Source organism: Saimiri boliviensis, chromosome 2, assembly GCF_048565385.1.
Source record: "Saimiri boliviensis isolate mSaiBol1 chromosome 2, mSaiBol1.pri, whole genome shotgun sequence".
Classification (NCBI taxonomy): domain Eukaryota; kingdom Metazoa; phylum Chordata; class Mammalia; order Primates; family Cebidae; genus Saimiri; species Saimiri boliviensis.
Genome location: NC_133450.1, coordinates 148131999 through 148150295, shown reverse-complemented (window position 1 = coordinate 148150295; position 18297 = coordinate 148131999). Strand labels below are relative to the sequence as shown.

General features: G+C 38.4%; 1 protein-coding gene across 18 annotated transcripts in view; it reads right to left on the bottom strand.

Moving 5' to 3' along the window:
• Nucleotides 1-18297, bottom strand: part of TRPM6 (transient receptor potential cation channel subfamily M member 6) — a 375800-nt gene that overhangs the window by 191080 nt on the left and 166423 nt on the right. For 17 of the 18 annotated variants that reach the window (XR_012516553.1, XR_012516546.1, XR_012516543.1 and 14 more), the window contains 7 exons: nt 16736-16783; nt 15199-15264; nt 12690-12976; nt 12336-12418; nt 11399-11604; nt 5660-5711; nt 1249-1355 (listed from right to left, as the gene is read on the bottom strand). Coding sequence is in view for 1 of the 18 variants with exons in the window: in XM_010341208.3 (XP_010339510.2) it covers nt 1249-1355; nt 5660-5711; nt 11399-11604; nt 12336-12418; nt 12690-12976; nt 15199-15264; nt 16736-16783 (849 nt within the window). In the remaining 17 variants the exon portion in view is untranslated. The remainder of the gene's footprint in view (nt 1-1248; nt 1356-5659; nt 5712-11398; nt 11605-12335; nt 12419-12689; nt 12977-15198; nt 15265-16735; nt 16784-18297) is intronic. The other variant, XR_012516552.1, reaches the window with a different exon arrangement.

The following is an 18297-nucleotide window of genomic DNA, read 5'->3' as shown; positions in this document are numbered from 1 at the left end:
TCCCTTCTAGGGTAGGAATGAATCAGAGCTGGGAAGAGGAAAGCATCAGAGGACACCAAGTGAATGAGCCAGACTCCAGCCTGCCATCATGGGATGACTCTGATCATTGTCAGCTCCTGCCTCCCAGACAGCCCTTATCTGGAGGTCCTGATGACTTTCAGCCCAGTCCCAGCCCCTTCCTGAGCGCCTTCTGAGCAGAGAAGCCAGTGGGCAGCTCAACTGTGTAGTACTCTCTTTGCCCACATCTGGTACGTGATTTGTGAGAGTAAGTCCTGGGCAGCTGTGAGAGTTACAGCCCTCACTTCTTTGACTGCTCCCTTTTTTTTTCCCCACCCCTGGCTGACCACTACATTCCCAGTGGAACTGGAAGCCTGCTCCAACTCTGTGTTTCCATCTTTCTACGCCTTGCCCACAAGCGCTCCCCCTACCTCTAACTCCAACAGGATTAGAAATCACCCTTGTTCGTTGTAAATTTACACCTGTCCCATCCCAGGTTACTATGGATGATATGATCATTTATTATAAGGCATAAAGAGCTGCTCAGCCTAAAATATGTAAAATCCCACTGTTAAGGACAAGTTTGGTATGATCAAAAGTAGTGGGCATGCTGAGGCACACACGATGCTTCCCTTCTGGGACAAAAGAAAGGAATGCCAACAGAGCCAGGACTGCCCATTTGGAGAGCACAGGCCTCCAGATGCTTGCTCTTACAGCAGGAATTTTTAAGTATGCCATATTATCAAATCAGATTTTTAAAAAATATATGTTGCAATGTGTGTTTAAAGTAGCAGATTTTTTACACTGAAAAGCACTACTTTAATTGAGGGTGTCATTTCCCTCCATACCACACCCTCCCAAGTACCCAATGGGTGAATCAGAATAGAATAGAAATGCTGTGGGCAACACCGTGCAGCAATTGGCAGCTGGCAAGCCCCAAACAGGAAGGGCAGAGACCTGCCTCGGTCTGATTTTATCCCATTTAAGCTGGTGGAACTTTTCCTTTGGAGTGACTGTGACAAGCATTGGGCCCCATGTTGTTTTATCACATTTTGGCAGAACCTGAAGTAAATCCCTGTCCTTTTAATCCCTTTAGAGACTTGAAAATTTTGCAGTCAGAAAGTCAGGCTCTGCGAATGACTGTGAATGAGATAAAAATGTGATTAAGATTTTCGACTTTATCCCAGGTTACAAAGGATGTTTTTCTATGAGAGATTTACTTAGAGAAACATAGAATTGTTGGTGGCATACCCGGGAGTTTGAGCTTCCGGCAGCAGGAGTTGCAATGATGTTTTGCAACGAAGTTTCTAATTGCATCTTCCCCCAAATTGGCCGGTCCAAACACCATTCCTCTTGATCTAGAGGAAATATCAGAATATCAATTAGATCACAGCTAAGAAAAAGGAGCTCAACTAGGATTCTCCGAGATACCGAACAGTATCCCATAGTAACCCAGTAAACTTGAAGGAGCCAACAAAGAACAGAGCACTTTGGGGAAGCAACAATGTTAGGTTTGCAAATTTAAAATTCAAATGCACTTAAATCTTTCTTCCCAACTCCAAGACCTACTGTGAAACGCATTTCAACGCTAATCTGATAGAAGAGTGAATTTTCTATCATTAAAACAAAGTACAGCCTGAAATCCTTTTTAATGCACATGGGGTGAAAGAGTGACATTCATTACCAAATGTTCTACTAGAATACCCAAAGGTAAGACACAAAGTAAAATACATTTGCTTTTGGGACACGCCTTCTAAAAAGATGCATAGACATTGTTTCAAACCCAAATACTTTTCTTAAAATAACTGCCCTCAAAAACAAATATCCAACTAAACCCTACATCCGTATTCATGGCTCTTTCAAAGCCACTTTCTCTCCTGCAAACTGCTATAGCTGGGCTTTTTGTGGAAAGACAAGACTATTACACAATGTGTTGGTGGAAGTAAAGTACATATGCTCGATGTAGGTGACAGAGTTACAAATAGAATCAGCATATATAAGGCACCTTTTGAATACACTATGATCATAATAAATCCCTAGCAGATTCTAAGATCAATGTTCATCCGTTATCATATCAAATGACATCATGATTATTTGGATTTTGACACTACACACCACAAAACAGAGCATGCCAGAAACATTTCCCAAGAAACTTTATGAAAGCTAATATTTTATTTTAATGACATGCAGAGTGGAAACAGCACATTTAGAAAATCTGAACTCAATTACCACTCTTAAATACCACGTCTTTTAAAAAAAAAAAAGAAAAGAAAAGAAAACTATCACGAAAGGAAACAATAAACTTCGCTTCTAAGGAATGTGGTTTTTCAAAAGGGACGTGGTGCAAAAATGGACTTTTTTTCCATCCAAGGAGTGAAACATTTATCTCAATTTCCACTTCCTTTTGGCAGAATAACAGTAGCTGCTCTGAAGATGTGCCAAGCTCAGAATGAGGGCTGATGTCAGTTTGATCTCAGATTGCCTCTTTGCTCCGAGGCGAGTAGGTGGAGGAAATCTCTTGGGAAGACAAAGTGAACAGACACCCAGGATTAACTTTCCTGGTCACTTAATCGCTCTTACAAAGTACAGCTCTGGTGGTATTTACCCGGCTGCATTAGCTGCCTCTTGTTAACTATTCCTCTCTCTCTGTCCATCTGGTAAGGAACCACTTCAATAAGGTGAAACTGAAGGTGGCAAAAAAGTCGAAGCACTCAGTATTTAGACCAGGATTCTACTATGCCGGTAAAGTGAAACACAGTGTTATTTTAGTCGTTTAAATTGAAGAACGCCTTTTTATAGTCTCTCCAACACGACACTGTTAGAATATTTCACGTATTTGCTTTCCATACCTGCCATTTCTTTCTTCCCAGTAAAACATTAAAAAATCCAACTTAGAGATGCAACATTGATTCTAGAGATACAAGCTCTAAGTTAAAAGATTTCCCTCTATGAGCTTTGGGAAAGTTAAGACAAAAGAATCAAAATTACTACAAAATGCATACAGCAGGAGTTCGACCACTCCCTATGCAAGGGAGAATGAAGGAGAGTTGTAGGAAAATTCATTTGCATCTACCCCTACCGCACGCCTAGAGCCTTGCAGTCTTAGATAACCAGGTTTTAAAAAAATACAAGTAGCTGTTTTCCAGATTTTTCACAACACAGGAAAAGCAGGTGGTAGCTTGGTTCCACATGCAAGGAAACGCTAATTAGTGCCATCTATACATAGATTTACTAAAGAACATCTCATCATCATTTCATACTTGTCAAATGCCCAAAACTATCAAATCAGCAAGCTAAAACACTGTAATCACAAATGACCAATAACCAAGATAGAAGGTTAGGGAAAGTTAAGAGACAGCAAGCATTAGAAACAACATGAGAATTTCTGCCACAAGAATATCTTCTCTTTTGGTAGAGGATTATCCTTTCATTGACCTCTCCTCCTCATAGGAAAGTTAGCATCTTCACTCTGCCTTGGTTTTCTTATTTGTGAACTGGGGTTGAAAATGCTTCCTTTCATTGCTCTTGCAAAGGCTAAAATATATAACCTGTGAAAGCGCTTACTTAAATCAGTGCTTCCCAAACTTTAATTTTCCCACCAGATCACCTGAGGATCTTGAGGAAATTCAGATTTTGGTTCAGTATGTCTAGGGAGGGTCCTGAGATTCTGCATGTCTAACCATATTCCCTGTGATGCTGATGCTATCGGTCCATACCCCATGCTTTGTGTAGCAAGCGCTTCAGACACATACAGCATTTGAAATGTGAGCCCCATTGAACTAATCACATGTAATTCCCCATGACTGTGAGAAAATAGTACTTCTCTTTATCTTGACCATGAAGGCCAACTGCATTCAAATTGGGTAACCCCACAAAACCCGGCAGGCCACAATGAAGTCTTCCTATCCATTTCTGGTGTTCCTAACCTCAAATCATAAAAAAAGTAAAGTTGCCGTAAGACAGAGGTTCTCAACCTTGGTTGCCCATAGAATCACATGAGGAACTTTTTAAAAATACAGATATCAGGGCTTTCTTTTCAGAGATTCTAATTTGATGCCAATCCTTGGCATTCTTTTTTTTTTAGTTCCCTGGGTGACTTTAATAGAAATTGAGGCCCACTGGCCTATAGCATGCAATTAAATACCTACCTGTCAAGTGGGATAATATAATCTTAGAGTTCTAAATGATAGAATATTCAGGTCATATTAAATGACATATGCCAAGGTTGAAATTTAATAAATGATAGATGGGATATACATAAACTTGGTTCATTATATATGCAAAAAACTTACACTGCAAAATTATAAAGTACTTTTAGTATAAGATTCCTACTACCAACACTTAGGCACACAGGGCTACTGAAAAAATAATATTCTTAGTTAAAAAACACTTTAGCAGAGCTAAAGTGAAAACTAATAAAGGCTTTACGTATATAAGCGTTGTGACATGGACTCCACAGTCAAATAAATATCATAGGAATTAGATGTGTATGTTCAATATGGGTCACCTTAATTTTCTCTAGTTCACCTAGTTCAATTAAATATCTAATACCCTTTTAGATGGGCCTCTTTGCATGGAAGCCTACATATTTAGATTAAATCACTCAGTAAGGTAACAGCACTAAAGCAGTGAATACTTATGAAGCCTTGGGGAGGGAAAGTCAAAATTTCAGATTTTATTGACTGTCCACTTATAAAGTTATATATATTTTTTCTACCACACAGGGACCAAGTATAGACAACTAAGAAGTGAAAATGTTATATGCTGGCAGTTCTCAAGAGTGGTCTCTGGACCAGCAGCATCAGAATTCCCTGGGAACTTGTAAGAAATGCAGATTATCTGGCCCCACCCCAAACCTACTGAAGCAGAAGCTCTAGGAGTGGGGCCCAGCAATCTGTGTTTTAGCAGACTGTCCTGGTGATTGTGATGTAAGCTCATGTTTGAGAACCACTGTTGCCTGCCATATTGACCAGTTTAACCTGCATCATCATTTATTTCTACCCCACCTTTAACAGAAGAATACAACCTGACATCCTTTATTCTCAAGTCTTCCCAAAAGCCTGCTTCTGGGATAAAATGCCTATGGGAATTCAAGGGACAGGCTGATGAGTTATCCCTCTATAGAATTTAAACTTCAGCTCTTATTAAGTCAGACAATCTGATGCTTCATATTTAAACTCCATTGTTTAGTCCTCTCATAAAATTTGCTGCTACTAAATAGTACACTTTATGCCCTCAACTTTCATTTTATAAGCATGGGATGGAAGATGCTGCCCATGATAAGATGCAATGACTCCATTGTGAAGACAACAAAGGAAACTGTGCTTCTCCTATGACATTGTTTTCATATCAAAGCCATAGAGGCTAAGGTTACCCATTGGAAACTCAGTCATATTTGCATTAGTCCTTATAATTTCCATTTAGCTGTACAAATCTAATTGCAGATTTAATATCATTTTATGTATTTCCGTATCCTCTTTTTACCACCATTTCCTAACCTATGCTTTTTTATAATCTTATTGTTTTTGGTCTCTATACATAAGCTACCTAAAAACCTTTCTAGGATCTAGGCAGGGAACATATATGTTTGTAAATTATTTTTAAAACCATTTACTATGTGTTAAATGCAATTTTCTAAATGATAACACATAAATTAACTTACTGTTTGACTTCAGGTTTTATAACAGATGGATCTGTCAAATTTTCTCCAACACCTCAAAAGAAGAAACAAAATTTGTTTAGCAAATGGAGATTTCGTTTTCTTAGAAATTCAAGAAAATAATAATTAAATTCTAATTTCTTAATTTAATATTCACAGTCACTCCATAGTAAATTAAATGTCATGATCCCAGACTTCACCATTAAGCATTATTAGCATGTAAAAAATCTGGTCTGGCACAGTGGCTCACGCCTGTAATCCCAGCACTTTGGGAAACCAAGGTGGGCAGATCACCTGAGATTAAGAGTTCGAGACCAGCCTGGCCAACATGGTGAAACCCCATCTCTACTAAAAATAAAAAGATTAGCCAGGTGTGGTGGCACATGCCTATAATCCCAGCTACTAGGGAGACTGAGGCAGGAGAATTGCTCAAACCTGGGAGACGGAGGTTGCACTGAGCTGAGATTATACCACTGCACTCCAGCCTGGACAACAGAGCAAGACTCCATGTCAAAAAAAAAAAAAAAAAAAAAAAAAAAAAAAAGCATGTAAAAAAAATCTGTACTTGTACCCCTTAAATATATAAAGATATATAAAAACCAAATATAAAAAATTAAATATTTTAATTCTCAAAAAATCACGTAAATTAAATGCACTATAAAAATTGTTCAGAAATGTCTGAAATTTTTAGTTAATGCACTGTTTCCCACAAACTCTCAGTTATAATAAACTTCTAGGCCACAAATGATTGTTTTAGTGGTGTGTTCACAGTTACTGATAGTGGCATCTGTCATTCACCATTTGTATATACCAGATATTCTAATTTTATTTTCTCTAATTCTCCACAATTATAAAAGGAAAGTGTTATCCTCATAGCCTCATTTTACATTTTATCCTCATTTACATCAATGAGTACACTGATGTTCAAACCAATTATGTCACCTCTCAGAGGTTACACAGCCCATACATGGTCATAACAGGATAAACGCTAAGCCAAAGTTTGTCTTCCTCCCATTGGTCTATGGTCTCCCTATGGATTCCATCAGTGCTCAGCAGGGTGCATGTTGCTGTGTGGTTTTGTGGGTACAACCTCTGCTCCATCAAAGAGACACATACTTTTATCCTACTTATAAACAGTAGAATAGAAACCACTAAATTCTTGATCAGGGTGATGGTTATACTTGTGTATTCAGTTGTGAAATTCTTTGAGATGTATGCTTATACTATGTGAATTTTCTAAATGTATATGTCTTCAATAAAATTTACCTTTGAATAAAGGATGACACTAAAGCCTAAAAAGGTAACATAGGTGCAATTTAAAGCTAAAATGTATCAAAACAAGAATCAGCACCAAATATGAATCTCTTGTAAAATGCAAGTGGTGAGGAAGCTGATTTCCACTGGTGGAAATGTCCCAGGCCAGCCAGTAAGAACTGGCACAATCCAATGATTTCTGAGATCATTCTCTCATCAGTCCTGCTTCTCTTTGCTTGAAAACAACCAACCTTATGGAAGATTATTTTTAAATTATATAAAATTTGTAAATTTTAATGTATTTCTATTTGTTGAAAAAAACTCACGTTTTCTAGCCAACATGTTTTTAAAAGATTTCTGCTATATTCTGTATGTTTTACAATATGCTAAACCTTCCACAAGAAAATGTAATCCTTATAGACTTTTACCCTATGAAACTGACTTCCTTAGAAAAATAACCTAGAGTAACCTAGAGCTTGAAACTGTGTGACCTGGATACCTTCCCTAATCTCTCTGAACCTCAGTTTTGTCATCTGAAAGTGTGAATCATAATGGGCCTTATCTTATAGAATTACTGAGAGGATTAAATGAACTACTGGACACAAACTGCTTAGCAAAGTACTTGACCCCTAGGAAGCTGAAAAAAGGTTCACTGTTGTTTGCATTATTCTCCTATCAAAGACTTCTTGTGAAGTGAAATTTTATTTCCGTACCACTGGTAAAATCATGTGTCTGACTGATTATCTCATTTCCCTAAAGTACTATGTTCCTTCAGGAACAGAATTCCTTATAAGAATGACGGTAAAGAGTATCCACAAACCTTTATATCCCTAAACCCAATCTGACAATTCAAAGATGAATAAATACATATTTTGGGGCACACAAATGGCAGAAGAACCTTTCAATGTTTGAAAATAGAGAATAGGCCAGGCACGGTGGCTCACACCTATAATCCCAGCATTTTGGGAGGCTGAGACGGGCAGATCCCTTGAGCCCAGGAGTTTGAAACCAGCCTGGCCAACATGGTGAAACCCCATCACTACAAACAAATACAAAGAATTAGCCAGGTGTGGTGGCATGCGCCTGTGATCCCAGCTACTCAGGAAGCTGAGGTGGGAAGATCGTTTGAGACCAAGAGGTTGAGGCTGCAAGGAGCCATGATTGTGCCATAGCACTCCAGCCAGCCTTGGCTACACAGTGAGACTTTGTCTCAAAAAAGAAAAAAACAAAAGAAGAAAAGAAAGAAAAAGAAAGGAGGGAAGGAGAGAGGGGTTGAGGGGAGGAAAGGAGAACCCCAAGTACCAATCTAACTTCAAGAGAGTAAAGACTCATGTCAGGTAACATGCAGCATACCTTTATGAGAAACTCAAGAGACTAACATTCTGATCCCAACCACCTTTGAGCACATCAATTGAACTTGTACATTGGTGGAAAGAAGCTAACTTTTTTGTAGTAGCAGAATTTATGATGATGATGTCGATGCCAATGCTGACATTCTGGAAACTGCTTTCTTGAATAAAAAATTAATATCTCCAAGAACTAATATTAATATCTCCAAAATAACATTGAAAAATACAATGAGCTAAAAAGCACTGTAATTTGAAATACAATTGTTTTTCATTTCTGTTTCTGGGAACTAAATATTGGATTTTAATGATGATGATTCAGGCCCTCACATGTAAAATTTTTTAAGTGGACAAAGACCAAAAAACTTCAGTGTAATTACAAGTGATTGGAAACTGGTCAAGTCTCTCCTCAGAGTACAGTCTCTGGCCTGGTGTAGCAGCTTCTGGGTTAGTTACTGGCACTCCCTTGGAGGAAGGCAAAGAAGAGAAGAAAAGAAACTGAAAGAATAAACTGATCCAGTGTTTCACACTCCTTTCTCTCAAAGCAGTAGGGCACCACAGCACACCGAGCAAGGCCTTCATCTATAGAGACTGAGGCCGCAGTCTCTCTGCAGCACCAACAGGACCACACAGCTGAGGGCGGAATCCCTGCAACTGCAGATTAACCTCCATATTAAAGAGTCCCACAGAGATTAATGCTAATAGCAACAATAACTAACATTTACTGAAGGCTGTGTATCAGTAACTTGTCTCAGTTCTTCCCCTTAACAGCTGTGTGTCTTAAGCACCTAATACTAATTTCCCTATTTACAAACGAGGGAAGTGGGAGTCAAGGTAACTGCTCCTCTGTGTTATGCAGCTAATTCACAGTGGAGCCAGAAGTCAGACTCTGGCATTGCAAGTCCAGAGCTCCTCATCCTAACTGCTGCTAGTGAGCCTCTGTCTGCACCTCCACCACCCAGACGATGGACATCGTCTCTCCAATGACTAAAAATACAAATAAATATAATATAAAACTGAACCAAAAAACATTAAGAGATTTTAAAATTACATTCTATTTTCCCCATTTTCCCTTCTCAACCTGGTTTGGATTAAATATAATAATGCATGTATGCCTTTAGGCAAGTGCCTGGCACAAATGTATTAAGTGTTACCTAGTAGTAGGGGTAGTGTAATTGTTCATAATTACTATTATAGGATTCATATTCTTCCATAAATTCACATCTAACCTATTGGCCAAAACTCTCCAATAAGTATCTCAAATTTCACCACACTCATTCTATGATGTCCACTCTTCCCTTCTTTGAAGGTCAATGTTTTGACATTGTTTATTTGGAGTGGCCTATTTCTGCAATTCAGATAATTGCCCAGTAAAAGAATAAAGTTAATTCTCTTTTTCCCTCAAGACTGTCAGCGCAGCACTTGTTCTGTTTAATGTCACTCTGGATTACTAAGAGACATAAAAATCCCCAAACATAAACATCATTAAACAAAAACCTATTCAAGTGGAATACAAAACACACTGAAGAGTCATCATTAATTCCTTAAAGTTTTTCTTTGGTTTTTTTGTTTTGTTTTGTTTTTTTCTGTTTTTCCTTTTTAAACAACTCCACCCAAAACTCAAAGCACAAACCATCAAATGCAGATGAAAACAATCAACCTCTCTCCAATTTGAGCTACAAAAATAGATGCCTTGGGCATCAATGCTCTGGGTTTACATGCATCAAGTACTTGCTGGTTTAAAAGCTGAATCAACTCAGTCATTTTAACTTTGTTTATATTGCTTCCTAAAATATTGGGTTTGAATTGAATTAGAAATACAATTCAACTCTGTGAGCAGCATAAATCTAAAAGGACAGAAGCACTTATATGTCATTTTAAAAAATGCACTTACATGTAGTTTAAAAATTTGTGTCACATCCTTGAGCATGTGACACAAGTTTCAATCAAGTGACTTTGCAGTCTTATTGGGCATTGCTTATGATACCCCAAGACGGTCTGCTTAGCTCTACATTCTCCAACCTCCAAGCCTGGCTTTCAGCATAGAAACCCAGAACCAGAGAGCTGGGAAAGTTAAGAGAGGAAAAGAAAAAGCCTCAAGTTGTTTAAACAAACTGTAAACCGTAAGATGGTTTTACCTTCTACATATGAAACTCTTATAAGAAATACAAGAACAGTGAAAAGAAAAGAACATGGATGTCTTAAGAACAGCTTAAGTAGCTGTGTAACCTTGGGCATGTTATTTAAACTTTCTGGGACTAAATTTCCATAATATTTACCTCAAGGTGCTGCTTCCAGGATTAAATGAGATAACGTCTATGAAACTTCCTGTGCTAAATCTCTGATTTAAAACCAAAGCCCCAGTCAGTGAGCCTAAGGACTGAACTTTGGCCTTAATACTCATTGTGTTCTGCCCCTGCAAGGAAAGCCTGCTAAAGATACTCTGTTTTGTGCCGCAGGATTATCAGTCACATGTGAGGTGTTGATAGTCGGGAGATGTGCTGATCAAAGGCTTCCATTAAATAAGAGTGTGCTGTGTTGCCTCTCTCAGATTGTGTACTTTCATGGACTATTATAACAAGGGACACAGCAAAGAGAACAAGCTAAATTATAAATTGCTAAAGCAATGAGCTCAAAATCATGAAAAACACCCAGAATTCAAGGTTCTTAGGCATATAAATGCATGCCTAAATATTAACATAAGACTAAGGTGAAGCCATAAAACTGGAAAACGTATTATAAAAATCATTCCCCATTTTGCTCAAAAATTGAGGCCAGGCGCAGTGGTTCACGCCTGTAATCCTAGCACTTTGGGAGGTCGAGGTGGGTGGATCACCTGAGGTCAGGAGTTCAAGACCAGCCTGGCCATCATGGTGAAACCCCATCTTTAAAAAAAAAAAAAAATTTAGATGTCTTTAAATTTTAAACAGATAATCATCTGCCTACATTTTTCCCTCTACCTAAGTGAGAAATAACATGGCAGATTCCATGATCATAACCGTACAATGTCTCTGAAATAAATGTGTCTACCTCCCTTCAAGGCTAAAAACAGCAACTCCATATATTACCCATTCTGGTTCTTGCAAGATCTCTTTACACTTTTCCTCATGCCTGTCGTATCAAGTCCTACAACATCAATCACCTTGCAAATCTAAAACCAGCAGCTCTCCCCGAGTGTACTCATAGGTCCAGTGAGAGAAAGCCAACATCAGTTCCTCCAGGGTGTTGGTGGGGGTGATTTCATCACCGTTGTTGTTGTTGTACTTTCGGAACTCCCCTGTCATATACTTCTCAATGGTCAACCACTGGTTGGCTGAATGGCAATAGATTAAGAAAACTTCCAGGAACCTGTTAAGGAAAAAGAGGCCATTGACACCCCACAATACAGCAAAAGTGGGACTTACCTTACTAAACAGTCATCAGCAGGAAAGATGACCTATGATGCAGCCTCAATGCACATGCCTTTGCCCTCTCTATGAAAGGGACAGGATGCAAATATCGGGAATTTTTCTCTCCATGTTTACCCACCTCCCTTCTCTTTGAGGCAACTTTCCAACTCTTTTGTAAGTGCTGGACCCAACTTTTCTTGCTGTGCTCTATAAAGTTCCTTATAAATGAAAGAATGAAGTTTTACTCTAAGTCCAGCACCAAGTTATGATCTGTGCGTGTCTCAATAAATGAATGCAGGTGTATGAAGACACTCAAGTGAAAGTAACAAGAGTTTATTCTTATAAAATTCCTACTTTTGATAAGATATTTAAGGAAGAGACCATGCTTACAATAAGAATATTTTTTCTGCCATAATGCCCCTGGACATTAATAATAACACCCAAGGTCTGTCTGTTTCACATAACTGAAATGTTAGGTACAGCCTCTGAACCTCTTAGTTCGGTGATCAACAGGAAGGTATCTCTGGGATCTCTAATTCTCCTTGCCAGTCCTAAAATTATGGAAGAATCCAAAAGTAAGATCATGTGGAATTTCCCCATGGATATGATTTCTCATGAGTTATGGGCTGAGAAGAGATAGATAGAAATTCCTACTTAAAATAAAGGGCCAAGGTGCCAAGGTTTTCTTACCTTGGTGTGTAGGGAATGGTTTGTGGTTTCACTTGGTTGAAGGTATAGATCAATTTCTGAGCAGCTCTCTGTTGCTGAATTTCCTACAAAATAAGGAGCACTGATAAAAATATTGGTTAACTGTTGTACAGCTATAACCATGAAATTAACTACAGCTACCTGAATGTGATTTTTAGCCTTATTCAGCTCCCACCACTGCCTGTCCCAAAAGCAAAAGTCCCACAAAGCAATACTACCTCTAAAAAATAATAGGCTCCCTTTGGGTTGAAGATAATGGCCTTAGATAAGAATGTAGCCAGATCTCTTTTCTTTGCCTGTCCCTCTGGGCTATGGGTCTCCAAGTTTCAGACTTACCCTGAGGCAAAGATGAAGCACAGTGCTCTCCTGGAAGATCTTACACCATGTCCGCACAACCTCAGGAAGAAAGGACTTGACAATGAAAACCTGTCCCGGCTTCAGAATGTTATCCTCAGACCAGGTGCTGACGACTCTCATAGCTTTACGTAGGCCCCCATCCATTTCCTCTCGGGACAACACCTGGATCATTGCAGCTCTCCCACGCTGAGACCAAGAGGACACGCTTTTATCAAGGTTTAAAGGGGAACTCTCCTCCAACCTGTAGACAGTTATTTCTTCTCCTGCTGCAAAGAGAAGTGAAGGCGAGGAGTTCAATAAGATTGCCATGACTGTGACATGGATAGTATCCCAAACATCAATGCAGAATCAGTTCAGTTTACCCAAATGACCAGAGGAGAATGGAGCTAGCAGGGAACAGAACAGAATGAGGGCATGAATCTGGCCATGTTTCCATGTTGTTTATTGTCTAGTAGATGTGGGGTAGGGGAGAAGGGACAAAGTATCAGAGCATACAAAAGAATTAAGCTTTTCTTACTGTAGACTATAACTGGACAAAAACAAAGTAGTAAGGACATGCTTCTTTTGCTAAAGACAAATACTTTTAAAGAGATGGTTTAATCTGATGGTGTTGTTCATTATCATCCTCCTAAGGAGCCTAATTAGACATTCTCTTCTAATTGTTCTTCTCATGACATAATGCAGGTTGCATATCCCTTATCCAAAATGGCTAGGACCAGAAGTGTTTCAAATTTCAGATTTTTTCAGATTTTTGTAATATCTGCATATACATAATGATGTATCTTGGAGATGGGACCCAAGTCCAAACAGAAAATTTATTTATGTTTCATATACACCTTAAATATATGGCCTAATGGTACCTGTATAAAATAATTTTTAATAATCTTGTGCATAAAACAAAGTTTTGAAAGTACCTTGACTCTGACCTGTCACATGAGGTCAGGTGTGGGAATTTTCCACTTGTGGCATCATACTAGCACTCAAAAAGTTTCAGACTTTGGAGCATTTTGGACTTCAGATGAATTTCAGCTTGGATTTACTACAAGCTCAACTTGTATTAAAAATATTCTGTATATCTGCTTATGTGCTATACGTAGATCTGTGCTTTAGACCATTAAAAGAAAAACTTTTTTTCTGGGGGTGATATTAGTTCATTGAAAATGCATGGTTTAACTCAGCTGGAGTCAAACAGTGCCGAGGTCATATCCCAGAGCCTCTCCCTCCTTCCTTTGTCCCTTTGGACAAGTTACTTAAAGCCTCAGTTTCCCCATCAGAAAAATGGGGATGAAAATACTATTTACATTGGGCTGCTGTAAAGATTAAATAGGCTAACATGGCTAAAGTGAATTACAGCCTCAGATACAAACTCAATCCCACTTAAAGGATTTTAGACACAAAATGCTACTTAACTGCTACATAGCTTCCACTTTTAGGCTGTTGAAGAGGGAGAAACTCCTAATGAACCTAAATGCTACTAAGTCAGGGTTCAATGTTTCTTAACAAAACAACATAATCTATATACAACTTCTGTCCAGCCCCAGCTGGTGTTCCATTTCCTCCTTACACCGTTGCTTCCTTCAAATAGTCATTTTTGTTTTGTTTTGTATTTTTAATGAACGGCTGTACTGGTTTGCCAAGAAAAGAATCCATTCCCTCACTCTTGCATCTAATTCCTCACCAATAAATACATCTAGGTAACGCTCAGTAACAACTTTTCAAATCTTTATTCTTGGTGCCCAGATAAATGCCACTGAAGAATCTTAGAGTTCTAAATCCCTAGAGGCTTTAGAGCAGAGCTACTGATTTGCAAAGCCAGCCATGGGGCCAAATGGAAGGAGAAGGCATCTGCAATAATAGTCAGAAGCAAACCTGGTCTGTCGCCAGGTGAACAGTATGAGAAGCATCAATATCAAGGACAGTTTGGGGACCCCTGCTATATTGTCAACTTGTTCATGCCTTACCCTGCCAGACAGAAATTTTGGTAGCTTTAGCCAGCGTGAGCTTATTTTTCTTTTCTTCTCCAGACTTTTAAAATGGCATTTGCAGTCTGAGGTAAGAGCAATTAGTGTACACAAAACCAAACAAACAAAAAACAATACACAAAGCATTTCTCTTCAGATGCATGTTGGCTTGCACCATATTGACATTTATCGCTTTCTCCTGTGCTTATTATAAATGGTTGGCTTGTTCTTTTCTTTCCTACTTACTTCCAGCCTTGAGTCAGTGAATGCCAGGTGCAACATTATTGCTTTCTTCCCAACTGCTGCTCATTATAGGTCTTATTCCCATAGTATTAGATTTTGTCCCTGAATGCTGACCTTAACAGTTAACAGGAGTTTCCATTTTCGAAAACGAATCTCACTAAACTACAACTATCGACAAAACAAAATTTTCAGCTAAAATAATGCAACAGGCTTTCTCCTTTGATTCACTCAGATTTTATGCCTCTGTCCTGGCATAACCTCAAGAAGGTAGAAATGCTACTCACCAAACAGTTGGATTGGTGTAAATGGTATGGTCTGAGAAAGCCTCATTAAATTATTCCTTTCAATGGCTGCAAACAAAAACAGATTTTCTATTTTAAGTATGCATCAGTGCGCTGAATTTACAGAAAGCCTCTCCACATCAATATATTCACATAATGCTATTTAATTTCAAAGACCTCTTTATTTTTGCCATTATCAAAAATATAATCTATAATACTGTCTTAAAAATAAACTGTGCTTTAAACAGGAAAGATATCCCAGTTTTAGAGGCATTTAATACGAGATTATGTCACATGGTCTGAGGTAGGACTATCACCTCTACTCTCCTGTGTAACAAATTACATACTAATCCATACATATGTGTAACTTTCTTTTAAATGGCATTTTGATCTGTGGACTTTGGTTTTCCTTTACAAAGCAAATCCAAAGCACAGTGGACTGTGGGGACACCTACTGTTCACTTTGCACAGTTCATCTTCTTTTTCCAGAGAGAGCTGAAGACTGATTTTAATTAGAAGCAAGTGATCTGCATTTCCCTGTTAAGAGCCATAACCTAACAACTCAGAGTCAATATGAGTTACAGTATTTCTCACTAGAGAGTTTCTTAAGTTGACGGCTGGAGTCAAAATAATAGATTACTGCCGAGCTGAAAGACCCAGTTATAAGAGCCTGGATTGAGGAGTGTGGAAGGCACTGCAACTCTATTCACTACAAAGGAGAATTCAGGATAAGGCAGTCTATTACTAGACCCTGAACAAATAACCTCATATAATTATAACAGTAATTACCGCACCAATAAGCTTGTACTCATGTACCAACCTTTAGATTGGTAAAAGGCTTGCTCATGTATTATCTCATGCAACACTGAGAGCAATGGCCCCCAAGAAACCACCCAATGGCACAAGTCCAGTTGCTTTTATATTGCTTTGCATTTCAAAGTGTTTTCCTCTTAATTCTCAACTAGCCCTTTGGCAGACTGTTCCTCAGGAAGGGCAAGTACAATTATTCCCACTTTGAAGAAAAGACAACTGAAGCACTGTGAAGTGATGTTGCTTAAGAGAGTCGAGACCCTTGACATCTCTGTTTGATAACATCTTTGTTGAACTCACTCTGTGGGGTTGGCATTCATTCCGTGATCATACTCACTGAGGGCTCAGTGAAAGTACAAAATCCTACCTTCAAATAACTACTTTCAGATCTGCCTTTTCCCCAGTCCAAAACATTGAGATATCTGATTTGGGGCTGGCTTTGAGTTTGCAAATAATTTTTAGATCTCAAGGTCATCTTTATTCTATGCAATTTGGAACTTGGCAATGCAAACATTTTGTAAAAATCCAAATTCTCTTAAATTCTGAAAACTTGTTTTCCCAAGTCCATGCCAAGGTTAGAAATTGGAATGTTCTTCCCATCAAAATGAACAATACCTTTTCAGCTTGGGAGCCCTGTTAATAACATGAAATTCGTCAATGTTTCTGTTTACAAATGCAGAAGTACAGATGTTTAGCTCAGCTGACATGTCTGTGTGCACATGCATCCTACCTGAATAATGGTGAGGCTCTTGAGGGCTTTTTAAGGAGACTGAGATCTCTGAAATTAGAGAGAAGATTGACATTTTAATTACGTGGCTGGAGATAAATACATGCTTATGAATATATTGCCTTCAAAGTTATTATTGAACAGGTTAATCAGAATAGCTTCTCAGTATTCAAAAAAGCTTGCCTAAAATCTTTCAACCACATTATTGCGCATGGTATCCTGACAGCTTCCAATCATCAATGTAATATCTCCAAACATATTTATATAGGGAATTGAATAAAGACAGGTAATATTAGCCTCAAAGATATATTTCCTCTGAACCAATTACACCTCTGGGTTTCAGAAGGCACTCAGCTGCCCATCATACTTCACGACATCCCAGAAGCATGATTCTCTGAGCTCCCTACCAAGATGCAGTACCCACAGAAAGACAGTATTAATACCAAGTTATTAACAGACTACTGCACTGACCTAAAATAACAACAAAATGATGAAAACACATTAAGAGCTATATATTGGAAACAAAGAAGAGGGTTGATAATATAGCACCAAGAGATTTGTTTGGTTACACAAGGAATATGTGTTGGAAAACCTCTTCCAAGTTTAACTCATTCTCTTCTGTCTGCTCCAGTCCTAAATTACAAGGCTCTAGAGAAATCCCTTGCAACAGTTTTGCTACTTCATAAAAATCAAAATTAAAGTGGAGAACTTTGGTCTCATGATGGCAACTGCTTTATATCTAGTAGAGTAAGCAGCATAATGAGCCCAATTTTGCAGATCTGTCTGGCTTTTTGTTGCTAGATAAAGAAAGGAATGAGAATCACTTCCTCTGGGGAATGCTGGTAAAAAGTAAGATCAGCAGAAAAGACTGTTCCTTTCTGAAGCCATCAATAAAAACAAAAAGTATTCCACTCCCACTATGGATCATATTAGGCATGAGAGATATGGGTAAGATGTGGTTCCCACCATACAGAAAATTAAATGTATTAGAAGAGACTGGTAACTAGAATCACAATACAGTTTAAGTAATGCATGTAATAAAGAGATATACAAAGGTTTATGGAACACATTAATTCCACCTGGAAGATAGGGCCTTAATAAACCATGTGAAATGCTTAAAGGGTATAAGTACCAGTCTGATAAAGCTGAGTTTCAGTTCTGACTTCACTAGTTAAGGAGCTGTGAGACCACATTTGTATTTATTCAATATACATTTATTGAATACCTACTATGTGCCAGGCTCTAGTCTATGCTCAAGAGGAAGAGCAGTAATCAAAACAGGTTAAGTCTCTGGTTACATTCTAGTCAAGGAAAATAGACAATAAATAAATATATAGTGCAGATAGTAGTGCGTCTGCCTCTGTGTGTGTGTGTGTGTGTGTGTGTGTGTGTGTGTGTGTACACATCAACTTAAGAGAGTTAGAAAGCATGGGGAATAGGAAAGTTGCTGTTTGATATAGGATGCTTAGGCAAAGCCTCTTTCATAATGTGAAATTTGAGCACAGAGTTGAAGGAAGAGAGGAGGCAGCAATATGAATAAATGAAGAGTATTCCAGTGATAGGTA